The sequence below is a fragment of the Phalacrocorax aristotelis genome, chromosome 7 (genome assembly GCF_949628215.1).
Source record: "Phalacrocorax aristotelis chromosome 7, bGulAri2.1, whole genome shotgun sequence".
NCBI lineage: Eukaryota > Metazoa > Chordata > Aves > Suliformes > Phalacrocoracidae > Phalacrocorax > Phalacrocorax aristotelis.
Genome location: NC_134282.1, coordinates 45,819,975 through 45,834,263, shown reverse-complemented (window position 1 = coordinate 45,834,263; position 14,289 = coordinate 45,819,975). Strand labels below are relative to the sequence as shown.

The window sequence follows — 14,289 nt, the reverse complement described above, 5'->3', positions numbered from 1 at the left end:
TCTATCATGAGACTAAGCAAGCTGATGCCAAATATACTACCCTTCCAAATTGAATGCCCTTCTGTTGAAGCTAATCTAAGATCTGTAGACTCTTCTACACAGGGCATTGAACAGACGCTATTGATATAAACAAGATCTGGCACTGTCCAATTATTTCAAGGAATTACCCTTTCCATCCAGAAATCCACTTTCATAATATTCACAATGAGGAACATTAAACCTAAGGATCTTGGAGGCTTCTTACGTGGATATAGTTCTAAACTAGTTGCATTTCAGCAGCAGAAATGGAACCAAATATTATTAGTCTCTTTGGTTGGATGTTCACACCAATTTTCTATTTTTCTTTTTTAATTATGAAGTGAGTGTTAATTTGAAATAAAGGAAGTGATGTCAGCTAATTTTATTACTGGGATTTTGAGGGGGAGAGAAGGAACTCAATTTAGCAGGTACTTTGTCATTTGTTACTCTGTTTTTCTTCCTTCCACTATTCCCAGGGCTTCTGGGCAATAGTCTAATGTGAACTATGTTCTTTCCTGCTCTTCACTGTAGAACTGATCAGGCTTCCTCTTAAAATATTTTTTTAAAATTCTCATTAAAGATTTCTGTTTTGCCTCTGTCTTGGAAGCTTTGTGGTACTAGGAGAAAGGGAAACACTTAATTCATAAAATGTAACTGTGTGGAGAGCTAAGCATGAAAGGTGTGTGTTGGAGGAACACTGCAGGAGCTTTTAACTAAAAGTGCACGTGCCATGAAATGGTGAACTACAGAAAACCTACAAATGGCCAAAATGTTACTATCCAGTTCAGCGTCTGGCCGTAATGTAGGCATTAATACACCTACTTTTCCAAGAATTGCGCTCTTATCTGCTATTCAAAAATAGAAACTCCAGCAGCACAAGACTTCTTTATGCTGGTTTATTGGTAGGCAGTTACGTGCCGGTGTGGCACATAGTGGAATTGCTAACCTTTTTTTTTTCCCCTGCGTAACCAGTTGTTCTTTGGTGATACTGCAATCAAATCGGGCACTTGCTTGCTTTAAAAGGACTGCATCATAGAGGCAAACAGAATGCTGAATAACATCAGGAAGCTGTTTCATTTTTCTGTGTTATATTTATTTTTAAAATTTTTTAAGATGCATCTGCAGGTCACTTTCTACCTTTAGCATCAGCTGGAATAATGCACTTAACTGATTGCATTAACAGTTGTCCTTGATCCACTGCTAGGTACTTTTGCTACTTGTGGAGTAGCTAGCTGTTAATTGGTAAGCATCCTTTTTTGAGGGGAAAAAGCTGATGAGCAAGAAATCTTACACCAAAAAGACTACAAAAGCAATTGGCCCCATTAACTAGGTATGTTGGCAGAAAACAAAGTATGCAAGCATGCTCTTTGACTATCATTAAAACCTTTTGATATGCACAGTCTGGGCAAGATGTCTTTTACTCTACAGAAGCTCAGATGGATAGACTGAACAAGTATATGTGACCTGGTTTCAGGACTGAATTTTCTGTCTTAAGTTTAGAAAAGTTATGAGAAAGTTAGTACTTTTCTAAATGCACAGAAGTACTGATCCAATATCTTAGATTAACATTTGTTACTTTAAAATAGGTAAAACTTACTGATACTTAACTGTTTTTGCATATAATTAAAAGCAGATATCTGTTCCTGTAATAAGCTTTTTTTTTGTGCTATCTTTTCAAGTTCCTGGAGAGCACAAGGCAGGTTTCATGAGCACTTCAACCGAACAGGAGAAACGCACAGGAGAAACTTCAACTCTGTGCTAGATTTTATTGTTCACAATTCTAAGTAGTATTTGCTGGGAGAAAGGAGGAGAGATTTAGGCCCTGAGTTTGTGATGATAAAGGCTTTGGCTAGGAAATTTGATTTTTAAGCTCTGAACTAGTTATCTGTGGTCTGCTGTTTCAGAACATCTGGTGCTGTTAATCCTGGTGATTGCTATATATTTTTTAATCAGCTTTATATTGACTGTTAATGGGGCCTGAACATTCATTGTGCTAGAAGTTCATTAAAGGAACACGTGCAAGGTGAAAATTAAGTGTGTAAAAAAAAAAACAAAAAACAACAAAACAAACCAAAAACCAAAACCAAAAACACGAAACAAAAACAGTGCAGGTTTAAATATTGGCTTGATAACGTATAGATTCTGTAGAGCAACAGCTCTTTAATCCTGGTAAAGTCAAGCCAGCCCATCTTTGAGTGACAGGAATGGAAGGAATGAGGATGCTTAGGAAGAAAGGAATTGATGAGTCTGATTTAAGTTAGAGTGCCAGTATAAAAATGGTGAGGAACAAAGAATGCTGTTATTTTCTTGTTTCAGAAAGATGCTGGAAAAATCTTTTCTAGTAATAGATTGCTTTCATGAAATGACTGTCGTCTTCCATTTGGCAGTTATCACTCTTGGTATTTGTTAGAATATTTAATGAAGCTAGCTGAAAACGGATACTTGAGAGAAGGCAGGAGAGACTCGTCAGGAGAGTAGTGTTTCTCTGTGAGGCTGTGAATTTGCCACTTCTTTGAAGGCAGATGCTTAAGCACATACAGATTCACACTGTAATAAAGCTCAGTGTTTGGAGCAATTACAGAATTGGTATGCGTTCTCTCTTCTTATCTGGGGGTGGGGGGGAAATATAGAGGTTACAGTGTCACTTATCCAAGTAGGATTTTTCCCTTTTTATGATTCACAAGACATGTCAGTGCGGAGGAAGTGCTGATTGTTTTGATTTTTAAATCAAAATACTGCCTTTTTCATCTTTAGATCTGTGGAAATGGTTAGAGTAACTCAAACATGAAATATTTCCAGAGAATTAGAGGACTATCTAAGCAGGATGTGTGGTCGCCTGGATAACACAGGCCATGACACTTCTTCGCTTGGCTTCTGCATAGAGCCCCTCCAGTGTTTGAGATATTGCATATCTTTGAGAGAAGCCCAGTCTTATATAATAATGTTTGCTTTTCTACAGTGCTTGAGCATATTAATGTAAGTATATAAGGGAAAGAGAAATCCTACTGCCAGCTGAGTCATCTTCATATAATGCTGGCTGATAAAATATTCCTATAGTGAGGACAGATGCATTCATCTGCAGTCAGTTCTTTTTAGGAATATCAGACCAATTCATTGGTACTAATCACTTTTCTGTCAGGACCTCTCTGCCATTCTTGTCCTCCGTGCTGCCTTTCCACCCTATCATCCCCTTTCTGTTGGAGACTCTCAGATTGCTGCCAGAGCTATACCCATGCTTCTGGGTGGGAAGGAAAGATGCATCCAGTTTGTCTGCTCGTATACTAGCAAGGCCTTATCCATTCCAGCTCCCATGTAATCCTCTTGGACTCTGGCACTAGTGCTCTGTGGGAGAGACTGCATTCAGATTTCCAGGGATCTTTGATGAACAGTGTGAAAATGGCTTTAACTTTGTCTGCTGTAAGAGGATTTTGGATACAAGCACCTGCTGCTTGTTGAGACTGTTCAACGTTTTCTTTGTTCTCCTCCATTAGAGTTATGGGGATAATATTTGAAGCTTGTTTTCTGGATATAGCTACGATTGTCTGTAACTGACATAAGGAAATGGCTTGTAAGTTATGTCAAAGAATCACAGCAAAACTAGTCATTTAATGCTCTTAATCTTTGAAAATGTGAGGTTCTTTGTAAAACCTGTAGATGAAATAGTTTTTATGTAGAGACTGAAACCTAAATAAAATAGGTGGAAGAGGATGCAAAAGCAAGGCAAGAATGGAAAAAAACCAACAAAACCAAACCACAAAACAGACACACACACACCCCCACACCCCCACCAAAGAAGTAGTTTCCTCTTAGTTCAATGGAGGGCCAAGTTACTTGAGTAGTTCCAGGGCCAAGCCATATAGGTATCAAAGTTTGAGTGGTCTACTTTGAATTTTTTTTTCCTAGCCTTCCTAATATTAGTCTCTAAAGGATTAATTCCAGTTTAGCAAAACACTTAATCCTCCTAGAGCATGTAAACAATTGCCTTCAGTAGAATTCACATATACTTTTGTTTTAAGATCCTCAGGTTGGGAATGCCTTTTTTTATTAAGTTATGTATGTGTAGTTAATCAGCTGTGCAAACCTAGAAGTCTGAAATTTTAGGTGGGCTTTGCGTTTTGATTACAGTTTAGGATTAGTCTTGTTTCATTATATGTTTATACAGCAATAACTGTGTTTTTGGAAACCACAGCCTGACATATTTAAAGAAAACTTAACTGGTGCCATTTCTTTTTGCCTTGACTGTTCTGATTTGTGTGCTTGAGCAATTATTCCCTGCTTTGTGAGCAGCTGAGCTGTACCTGGTGAAAGGGTAGAAATATCGGAGATGGGTGGAGCAGGCAGCAGCTCGGGTCAAAAGCCACTGCGCTCCTTTTCAGATAAGTAATCCCAGCTCTTGCATAGGTGCAGCTCATGGCAATTAGTCCTGCAGCAGGATGGCCTTAAACTATTTCGTGTCACCATAGGCATGCAGAGGTAAGGGAAGCACATCAGATAGTTAATTTAGTGTTTGATGTGAAGGGGAGCCAGGATAAGAGCAGTGTTCAAGCTTGAGGTGTCAGAGGTGCTCCAGTAAACAGACAGGAGTACTAAAGAAATAATACAGTGCTTCTGAACAAAAAAGCTTTGAAAACTGTTGGAGAGCAGCAAGATTGCATCCTCCAGGCTTGAAAACCCTCAGTATCCCAGTGCTGAGCCAAGGGTGGTGAGGAGGGTTATGTGATAGGCTTGGGAGGTGAGCCAGAATGCATTGGCTCACTGTGAGTTTTCAGCCTCAGGAATAAGGCAAGGCTCTCCAGCTTGGAAGTAACTGAAATCTAAGAAACGGCTATGAAAGCACAAAACTTGTGGGACCACATAACCAGGGTTAATATTTACACACTTTAAAAAAAAAAAGTTTCCTAGGGAATCAGATGAGACTTTTTTCAAGCACAGTTTCTGTGTTGTTGACACATATTTGTTTTACCTTAAGTCTTTATATAAAAAGATATTGTGTTTAGGTACATGGATATAATAAAATTCCCTTGCCCTTCACAACAGTGCTTACAGGAGTACAAGTTTAGGGAGTAGTTTATTTCTTCTTTCAGCTTTTGAGTGTAGGATGACCAAAGTGAAAGTACAGGCTTTTTGCAACAGTAAAAGGATTGTCAAAGTTTTAATGTCGTGTCATTAAATGTTGTGAGGAGTGTGCTCATCTGTCTTAGCTCTGCTGTACTATAAAACAGAGTACAACATGTGTGCAGAGGAAATAAAAATACCACAGTAGGATAGAGATGAGATAGAAGCTGGGGGTGAAGCTAATTAATTTCTCACTCCAGAAGATACTATAGACTGAGCTTCTCTGTGAAGGTAACAGAATTTTCTCTGCTGTCTCAGGTTTATTTAAATGTACCTCAGAGACTGGCTATACAGATTTTGTACACTGGTTACAGTAAAGAGTATACAACAGAATGTAGCTGACTGAGTTTTTGTGAATTATTGGTATTGTGGTCAATGAAGATAGTTCTTGGTGGCCAGTAAAGGTTTCCTGTCTTTGATAAATAAAGCCTAAGACTTCTGTATTCCATGTTTGTTTGCTACAGAGCATCCTAATTAAATGCAAAATACTTTGTTAAAGTGAACTCCAGTGCTCTATTTTTAAAATAATTGGAGTGAGAGATTAATTTTAGTGTGCCATCTACCTGTTGTGTCTTGGGACTAAATGGTGTAAATCAAGATTGCTCTAAAAGAGCACTTAGGAGAAGCAAGAACCTATGAAGAGTAGAGAGCATACATGTATCTCCAAGCCCATAACCTTGTGACCCAGGGCTAGCTTCAGAACACCAGCTGATTTCTCAGGTTGCTAAAGCAAAGAAAGTTGGGGGGTGGGGATTACATTTGATGATATTCATGTGTTTAACTCCGATTTACAGTGTTACTAGCTTCTTGTATTTCAATTTACAGTGACTTTGGATTGCATTTGCTCCTGTGATTAGGGAGATAAAATAACCCCCCAGACATTTAGGGAGGTGTATTTAGGACTTCATTTAGGAAAGTGCTCCATTCCTCTCATTGCATGGATGCATGCTGAATATTGGAGTATTATTCACCTTTTGTCATAAAGTAGTGGAATGATAAAGGTAGGAGTTCAAAAAGGCTCAGTCACATCATTGCTCACTTTTGTTGGATGTCCTACAAGAGTCTGGTTTTGCTGGTCAGTGGCCTTCTTGCTAACTTTCACTTGATACGAAAGAATTAATTGTAGAGGCAAAGTTATTTTGTTCTGTTCTATCAGCGTGCCCATGGCACAAGTTCCTGCTTAAATTTCAATGCACATTTAATGAAAATTCTGTTTCCTCATTTCCTGCTGTCTACTGAAAAAAAAAACCAAACCAACCCAAACACTTAGGCAGAAGCAGCTGTTCCAAATCTGTTTGTTTATACATACAACTGCTAGTTCATGTGGTAGACAAATGAGCAACCTAACATAAACCAAACACCAAAATTTACTGTTCTGGGTTATTGTGGTGGTGAGAAGTCATGTTGTAAGTACAGTTGAGTTCTCAGTACAAGAGAAAAAAAAGGAAGTTTTACTTTGTAGCTCGTTAAAAAAATTCGTCTGCAAGACAGGTTGCATATTTTCTGCCCATTGTGTCTTTTGTATCACAACATTTTGCTACTGTTTGGCTGGCTTAGAAGAGACTTCTTCCAGAACACAAGTTTGCAAAAGCCGTCTTTCCTGGTTGATGATTTGTACTATCTATTATTTTTTTATGCTCTTATGGTTAACTTCTCTTTTGACTCTTATTTCTGAAGAATGCTTGAAAAATTGGAATGGGTAGGTGCAGTCTGATTGCATCTGTCAAACTATTTCTGCTGTGAGATCATTAACTATAAATGGTTGTGATGACAGACCCTGATTTATGACTAACAGAAGACAGACTGGACCTGCTACCTGCTGGGTTGCTTAGCTGTGGCATGGCTGGGCTGGTGGTAGGGCAGTGGTAAGTTGGCTCAAAAATGTGTGGTGTGAGACGAGCGCATAGAAGTGCTGCCATGGTGTGCTGTGAAATCCTCCAACAAAATGGGTATTGAAGTGGGAGAAGGAACTAACCTGTAATGGTGAAGCTGGGGGAAAAAAAGGAGGGGAATCGATTTAATGTTCAAGAGTGCTTGGTTTTGCTCAGAGTCCTGAGCAGATTTACTTTAGTTCGGGAAGGTGTTTCCCACTTCGAAATGTGACATTTTCAGAAGCCTATGTTCAAAGCAGATGAACATAAGGTAATTTGAGGTTTTATTTGAAAAAGGGCAATTTTTAGAGGAACTAGTATTATTTGGATTTTTTAAAAAAAGACACCCAAGCCTCACCCCAAAGCTACTCAGTGTAGATTAGCTTAATTCAGTTAATTTAGAATGTAATTTCATTGCCATCTGTACCAGGGAATGCCTGAAATAATAGCCTTCCTTTACCTACCCTGGTTGTTCAGGGCAAACTTGCAGTGGCTTTGCTACTCAGCAGTGTGTAGATCACCTGCTTTTGTCATGGTCGCTTGAGCTCACCAGTGATATTAAATATCCTTGTTAGGACTTGGTTGAACTTTGAGCACAGTTCTCAATATTTGATAACAGATCACTGATTATCACAAGACAGTAATCAAGAAGCAGTTGTAGTGATTCATGCTTCGGTATAATTAAGTTACTGCAGTGCAAGTGATCATCCTAAGAAGTGCCTAGAAGTTGCTTCCACTTGATCCATTTATTTATTTGAAGAGAAGAGCACTACAGTCACATAGTCGAGCAAGCCTGTAGTAGTGTGATATTTACAAATAATGAACTTCTACAATAGCCTTTAAGAGGGCATTTTTCAAGAGTCATAGGTTCATTCTGTAACTCCAGCATTAGTTAGCCTATATTGATTAGCACTGGGGTTTCTCTATAGCATAACCAAATGACTATGTGATGTGGCAGTAAAATAATAGTGATGTAAAACTGTGGCAGATTCTGTGATTAAATGTCTCTGGCAGCCACTGAAATTATTTTGAGTGTGAACACATTTGTGGAATTACTTGTCTGCTCCTGTGACAGTGTGCTGGGATATATGCCAAAAAATTTCTCTCTTTTTTTTTTTTTTTTTTTTTTGTAGCTTCATAAGCCAAAATACTATGCAAAACTCCTTTTGGCTTTTACCACAATGAATATGCAAAGTCAAAGAGAGTCTGTTGTACCTGTACTTGAATCACATAGGACTTGTAGACTTGGACAGGAAGGAGATAGAGGAGGAAGACGACATGCATCATTTAAAGAATTAGTGTCAGTGTCTATTGTGCTTAGTGAAACAGTGAAGAATTGTAGACCTATGTTTGTGTGAATTCAAGGAAACTGGAGTGAGAAACTGGCACAGGGAGTTATGGTGTGTGCCAGGGCTTCCTGTGACTCTTGAAATAATTCTGATTTTTCTCATTTGACAGTTGTTGTTATGGTTAACACCAAAAATCCTTAATCTAATGCCTTGCTCTCAATTTAGTGCTGGCATTCAGGCTGAAAATCTGCTGTAATTTCTGTGGTATTTTGGCTGACATGCTGGAGTGGTACTTGCTGAAGTGCAATGTGAAATTCAGTGTTTTGCTCTGATAATGTAAATTACTTCCAATAATACATACTGACCAAACTTATCTTGTTGACCTTTTTGAACATAAAGGTCCTACAATGTAAATTCTTGTTGGAGGCATGCAATCTGCATGTGTGATTCTTACTTAACTGAGGATTTTTGGTTTTCCTTTCTACCCTCAAAATTAGATTTTTAGATTCATACCGGATTAAATAGCCACTTATTTCTGAAAATGTAGATGTGTATCTTATGGAAGTGTATAATGATCCTATAGAACAACCTATCTGTATTTCTTAACAAGCAATCTAAATTATTCTGGACTATAAAGTTTAGAGATAATGCTTTTTGAAAAGGGAACGAATAGTGCATTGTGACAAATGGGTTTGTATAAACAGGAAGAAAAAGGCTTGAAGAATAGCCTGTGAAGATCTTATTATAACTAAGCACATGTATGTTTTAGTAAAAATACTCTAGAAGTCACTAGTTCCTCCAAATGTGGCATGATTTGTCATTCCTGATGTATGCTGGATTTCCTTTGTGTCTTGAAAATGAATTATTTTGGTTTTGTGTTTCCCTTGAGAGGGGAGCGCATGGTTTCAAACTTGGTCTCCTTGCAAGAACGCAGGAGCTAGTTACCTTGTTTTCCTGGTCTTTTATCTTTATATACTATGTTGTAAGGAGAAACTTAACCACCAGTCGCTGCCTTGGTTTAGTAGCAGTGAAACAGTAGGTCTCAACAGCATTATGAAATGGGGTTTGTGTAGTCAAAATACTCTGCCTTGATAGTTGCTGTGACTGTCCTGAAAACTAATTTGTTGCTGTTGCTATATCCATGCTGTTCTCTATGCTTTCCAGTTCAGGTAAGGGATACTGGGACAGCAAATACCATAAAACTTCAAAACTGAAAATATAAGTGGTTAACTTCACTGATTCAGTAAGCCTGAAAAAAGAACTGGCCTCATTAATGAATATGTATTTAGCACCTCTGAGGATTGGCACAGATGCTGTAACTTTGCCTGTGAACATTGCAGGGCTTCAGCTGTATGGCGCATCTGTAGTCCCTGAAGCAGCATTCCACTAGCGCTTTCAACTGACTAAGGAGAGAGTAAAAATAGCAACGGTAAACTTTCCGTCTGTATCACTCAAAGCTGAAGCCCTGGGGCCGGGGGGTGAATCAGTATGTTATTCTTTTAATTAAAGATGCTTTATGAGAGTGCCTAGTTTGTACATAGCTCTGTCAGCCAGAAGGTTTTACGTGCTTTACAAAGGCAATTGATACCATAATCTGTGGCATGAGGAAACTGAGCGGGTACGTGGCCCAAGCCACAACCATACAGCTAAGCAGACTGAACTAGAAGTAATTGTGTCCCGTCCTCCTTTGCCGGGCGCGCTGTCAGCATCGTGCAACGGTCTCTGTCCCGCTGACCTGTTGGTGTGACTGAGGTCTCAGGACTCTGCGCAGGAGTAAGTAGAGGAGTCTGGGGTGTGGATTCTTAATAGCCAACTTCTGTGCACATAGTTCATGCTACTACAAGGAGACCAGCATTGTTGGTAAACCTATTTTGTATAAATTGAGGCAGTGACACACGGAAGGAAAAAAAATAATCTGGTGTTACTAGTAACTGTGGAGTGTGTTGGTGCCAGAGCTAGATCTGGCCTGAATTGGGAAGTTGTAGGTGGAGATAGCTGTACTGCTTGTGAAGGTAGCTGGGGGATTTTTCTGCACACATAAGAAATGTAATCCGTAATCCACATAATCTGCTCATGGGTTACTGAGAGTAGACTAGGCTGGAGAATTTTGTCACCTGGTAAGTGTTTTTGGGTAAGGGGGAGCAGAAATGCTTGCATCATTTTAAATAGCAGTAGCTTTGCACTTCTTAGCAATTGACTTCCCTTGGGGAAAAAAGCATGCCTGCATCTTTCCTTCCCCCCCCCCCCCGCCTTGTCAAATCAGTGTGCTACATATGCCTATAGTAACTGAATTGCTTCCTGCTTTGGTTTTGCTGAAGACTGGTTTCCACATTGCAATGTTGCCCTGCTTGTTTTGAACTCCCTGATGGACTCCATAGAAGTGCAGGAGCATACTCATAAATTTCACTTGGGTCTCCTGCTCCGTCAGATGGAGCTGTGTTTCCACAGAGACCAAAGCCTGTGTGTTTCAAGGAAGATATTTTTAGGAGCTGCTGTTTAGCTGGTGGAAGGACTTTCTTCCTTAATAGGAGAGCAGATTGTAACAGGATTCCTCTTTTCTCAGAATGTCTTTTGCTTTTTTCTATTACTTTATTTCCTATGTCACTTAGTTTCCCTTTCATTGCTGCTGCCTTATCCATGTCCGCTCTTCCTCTCTTCTGTTTCATTTTCTGTATCGCTGTTCGTGTTGCATAAGAATCTAATACCCCAGGGGAGTTTGCAGAGAGTGGGGAAAGGACCCAGCCTTTGCTTAAAAGATACTGTATTTTAAAGATAAAAATCTCCAGGTCATTTTTTACCTCAGTTGGACTGTGCTTGCTGAGTCACCAGCTAAGCAGCATTTGTGAAGGTGCAGAGTATCACAGAGCCAAGCCTTGGCCTTCAGCTCCAACAATCTCGCATGTGTTAATTATTCATGGCCCTTGCTTACGAGTTGTCATATGTCCTTTGGCCTTGCAATAAATAAATTTTACATGTAGCTGTTTCTGCTGATGTTTGCGGTAAGCTTGATGTCTCACCTTCTGATTGATGGCCTAATGGTAAAGGGCTTAAAAAGATAAATCTGTTACAGTAACTCTTCTGTGTTGGAAAGTTGGAAGGTCCCAACTAAACATCAAAAGGCATGAATTTGAAGCAGATCAGTGTTGAAGAAAATTGCCATACTAAGGCAAGTGTACGTGTTGAAGTAATTCTCTTGCTACCCTATGCTGTCCTGTAACCCTGTGATTCTCATTCAAACATCTGTGTCCATATTCTGCTTACATTGTAAACCTTCTAGAAAGGGGACTTTACATTTATTGTGACACCAGAGTTCAGGATGTATTGCAAAACCTATCTGCATTAATATCATTCCATCCCTCCTTAAGGGCCACTTAAGTAGAAGATCTTGTTCCAGTCCTGTTTTCTTGTATTCCCTGATGTTGATGCATTTCTGCCCACCTTTAATACGATGCAACAGCTGGTAGATCAGCAGACTGGATGCATGTGTTGCCTTCAAAGGTACATGCCTCCAGCCCTCCCCACCCAACAGCCGGAACGAAGTCCATGAGGACAAGGCTTTACCTCAAGATGCTGTTAACACGTATACCAAAATCAACTAGGCTGTGCTGTTGTGCTGGGCTATTTCGAACAGTAAGGAAGAAAAAATTCTCCTGAAAGATCTTCACAACATCTCTTTAAAAACATCAGGCCATGGCTGTGGTGACAGACCACCAGTGTGAGCTGCTGCTCGGTTACCAAGAGGATAAAATTTTACTCCAGGGAGATATTTTTATACAGTTGCTTATTCATATTACAGTAGATGCCAAAAGCTCCCTTATGCTCAGCAGTATGGAAATACTAAGAAAATTCCAGTTTCACAGAGGCTACAGTCCAGTCTAGTTTGACTTCATCATAAAGCCAGGCAACCTTGACAGCCTGTATTTGGATGATTAGTACTAGATTATTCTATTGTAATTTTAGTTATTGATTATTCTTCCATTGTAATTTTCTCTCTTTTGCACACCACAATTATTTTGCTACTTGAAAGTCAAGTACTATCCAGGCCTGCCCACCTCGCTGTCAGCTTGGCAAGGAAGTTGAAAACTTCCAGGTGTACACTGGGTACAGCCTAAACTGTAGGTTTTGATTTTCATTGTCATAGCAGTGACAGCAGGACTGTAGACAGTATAGACTGGCAAAAAGACATGTTCTGCACAAATGATTTTCTGCTAGAAATGTGGTCTCTTCTGCACTTGATTGTACGGCTTGCAATAGGAAGTGGAGTTATACATAGAAGTCTTCTGGGTAAATATTTTATAATTAGCTGAGTAATAGCTTTGATTTGCAGCTTTCCTAACTGGTTGTGATGGCCAAATACTATTGTACTCTTCGCTTCTTCCTAGCCACTGTTGCCTCCTCCTGTGCCCCTTCCAAATTCCTTTTGTTTGCATACTTTAACTAAAAACTGAATTAGTATTACCCTCAACATTTTTGCAGCTGTGATAAGCACACAAGCTAGGACAGTTTTATAGACTGGATGAGAATATTGGGGAGCCATCCAGGACTCCCTCTGGACCCTGAATTTTATGGAATGGTGTATCTTTATAGCTATAAAATAAGCTTGACATATTTTAAACCGGAAAAGAAAAAATAGATAATTTACACTGGTCAGAAATTGAAAATAATCAACAGAACTATCGTCTCAATTGTTTATCCTCTTTGGTATCTTTAGTTACACTGGCAAGGCAGTTTGGTCTTTTTGTTCCAGCTACATGGAAAGAAAGGTGGGCAGAGGAGTAACTATCTTGTTTAATGGTGGAAAGGTTGTTAGGCTCCCGAACACCTAATTGAAATTCCTGAGAGTGACTCTGGGCAGGGGGGAAGTCTAATTTATAATTTGCTGGGCTGTGGAGTGAAAGATAAGAGATGTTCATGAAGATGGTGAAGCTTAACAAATAAATTGATGTTCCTTCTTTGAGGGTAGCTCTCTTCAGCCGGTGTAGTAGATTTTTAAAGAGCTACAATGGGTAGGAGGGATGGTTTGGCTTTTATCTCCCTCTCCTTTTGTTTGTTGGTTTTTTGCTTTCGTGATGTGAAATAAGTTGTGGGTTTGGTGTTGGGTTTTTTTTTTTGTTGTGGTGGTGTTTTGGTTTGGTTTTGGTTTTTGTTTTTTTTAAAGGGATGTTTCTTTTCTCTACAGGTATGGTGTTAGTCCTGAGAACATTATTCTGTATGGTCAGAGTATTGGTACTGTCCCTACAGTAGACCTGGCATCTCGGTACGAGTGTGCAGCAGTAATCCTTCATTCTCCCTTGATGTCTGGATTACGGGTAGCTTTTCCTGACACTAGGAAAACCTATTGCTTTGATGCTTTTCCAAGGTATGTATAAATGCTGCAAAGAGGGTTGTTCTGTACTCAACATGCTCTTTAGGTGTTTAAAAGGAACTAGTTGTGTAACTTTCCAGGGAGCTTTATTGAATTGTCACCTGCATTTTAAACTTGAGATGTACACACCTTCTAAATCCAAGCAGAGATTCACCTTGTAAGAAAGAGGCTGATGTCAGTCTCAAACTGGCATGATAGTCAGCTCAATGAACAAATAGTCATAGTGTTTACAACTAATTTTTCTCCTGTTTTTTTTTTTTGTTATGCATTGTTAATATCAGGATTTTTACGCTGTCAAGTTTGGAGTAGTTAACAACTGATAATTAAGTCCTTCAGGCTAATGATTAACAAATTAGTAATTGTACAGTTATAACATCTCAGTCAACTTTGATTTAGAAGGTAATATGCTATCGTGAAATGGATGTGCTGTTTTCAAGCTGCTTGTTAAAATATTAATATTGCTATACTTTTATCAGATCAGCAGAGAAAAAGGAATACATAATTGCTGCTTTTAAGGGGAGAAAACAGAGGGTCAGAGGCTAGAGCCTTAGACTGGTGTGGTTCACTTTTCGGCTTGATTCTGTGTTTCATGTATAATCTCGAGGGAATGCATTTCCTGTTTCTTTGCCTT

General features: G+C 39.2%; 1 protein-coding gene across 1 annotated transcript in view; it reads left to right on the top strand.

Annotated features, from left to right (window-relative positions):
• Positions 1–14,289, top strand: part of ABHD17C (abhydrolase domain containing 17C, depalmitoylase) — a 30,391-nt gene that overhangs the window by 11,429 nt on the left and 4,673 nt on the right. The window contains exon 2 of the mRNA XM_075100530.1: positions 13,473–13,652. Within this exon, the coding sequence (XP_074956631.1) occupies positions 13,473–13,652 (180 nt within the window). The remainder of the gene's footprint in view (positions 1–13,472; positions 13,653–14,289) is intronic.